This window comes from Calidris pugnax, unplaced genomic scaffold (genome assembly GCF_001431845.1).
Source record: "Calidris pugnax isolate Ruff unplaced genomic scaffold, ASM143184v1 scaffold516, whole genome shotgun sequence".
In the NCBI taxonomy this organism is placed as follows: domain Eukaryota; kingdom Metazoa; phylum Chordata; class Aves; order Charadriiformes; family Scolopacidae; genus Calidris; species Calidris pugnax.
The window spans coordinates 248,587-249,452 of NW_015091408.1; the positions used below are offsets into that span (position 1 = coordinate 248,587).

Here is an 866-nt window from a genome sequence, read left to right on the forward strand (position 1 = left end):
ATCCCCCACCGCAGCATCCAGATGATCCTCCACTACCTCCACCCCCCATCATGCTCTTTGACCCACCACTGGATCCTCCTCCCATGCCATAGCTGGATCCTCCACCACAGCATCCAGATGATCCTCCACTGCTTCCACCTCCAATTATGATCTTCCCTCCTGAAGACCCACCACTGGATCCCCCACCACAGCATCCAGATGAGCCACCTCCTCCACCACCAGAGCTAATAATGATCTTCTGGCCAGATCCCCCACTGCCACCGCTGTAGCCTCCTCCCATGCTGTAGCCTGAGGAGCCCCCACCGCAGCAGGATCCACCTCCTCCACCACCAGAGCTGATGATGATCTTGCCAGAGCTGCCCCCGCTGCCCCCACCATAGCTGCCTGAGCCTGAGCTCCCGCAGCAGGAGGAGCCCTGAGACTGGTGGCTGGAGGAGCTGCCCCCGTGACAGCAGCAGCAGCCCCCGCTGTGGCATCCACTGGACTGGGAGGACTGTCTGGAGCACATCTTTGAGCAGTGACCCTGCAAGAAACATGGTGGTTGTTACTCAAGAGCCGAAACCTTCATCACGAGAGTTTCCCCCAGCCAGAAGGACCCGTGTACAGCCCGACGACATTGACAGATGGTCTCCAGAACCAGTGAACTTCCTTTCTTCTGAGTACTTGGTGCTCCATGGAGCCCAGCCACACTTAGAGCCTTTTGCTAGGAGGAGATTATCATATTGCTAAAGGTAATCAACCCATCATTTAAAGTCTTTTATCCCATGGCTTTCCCATCCCTGTCTCTAAACTGTCAAAACACAGGATTTTCAGTAGCATGGGATGATCCTGTTTCTTCTGACATCCACAGGAGATTTAAATTCATT

General features: G+C 54.7%; 1 protein-coding gene across 1 annotated transcript in view; it reads right to left on the bottom strand.

Annotated features, from left to right (window-relative positions):
* The window catches only part of LOC106899585 (loricrin-like), a 7,885-nt gene extending 7,377 nt beyond the window's left edge, over positions 1-508 (bottom strand). The window contains exons 1-2 of the mRNA XM_014961462.1: positions 403-508; positions 10-303 (exon numbers count right to left, since the gene is read on the bottom strand). Coding sequence (XP_014816948.1) covers positions 10-303; positions 403-508 — 400 coding nt within the window. The remainder of the gene's footprint in view (positions 1-9; positions 304-402) is intronic.
* Positions 509-866: the final 358 nt, after the last annotated feature.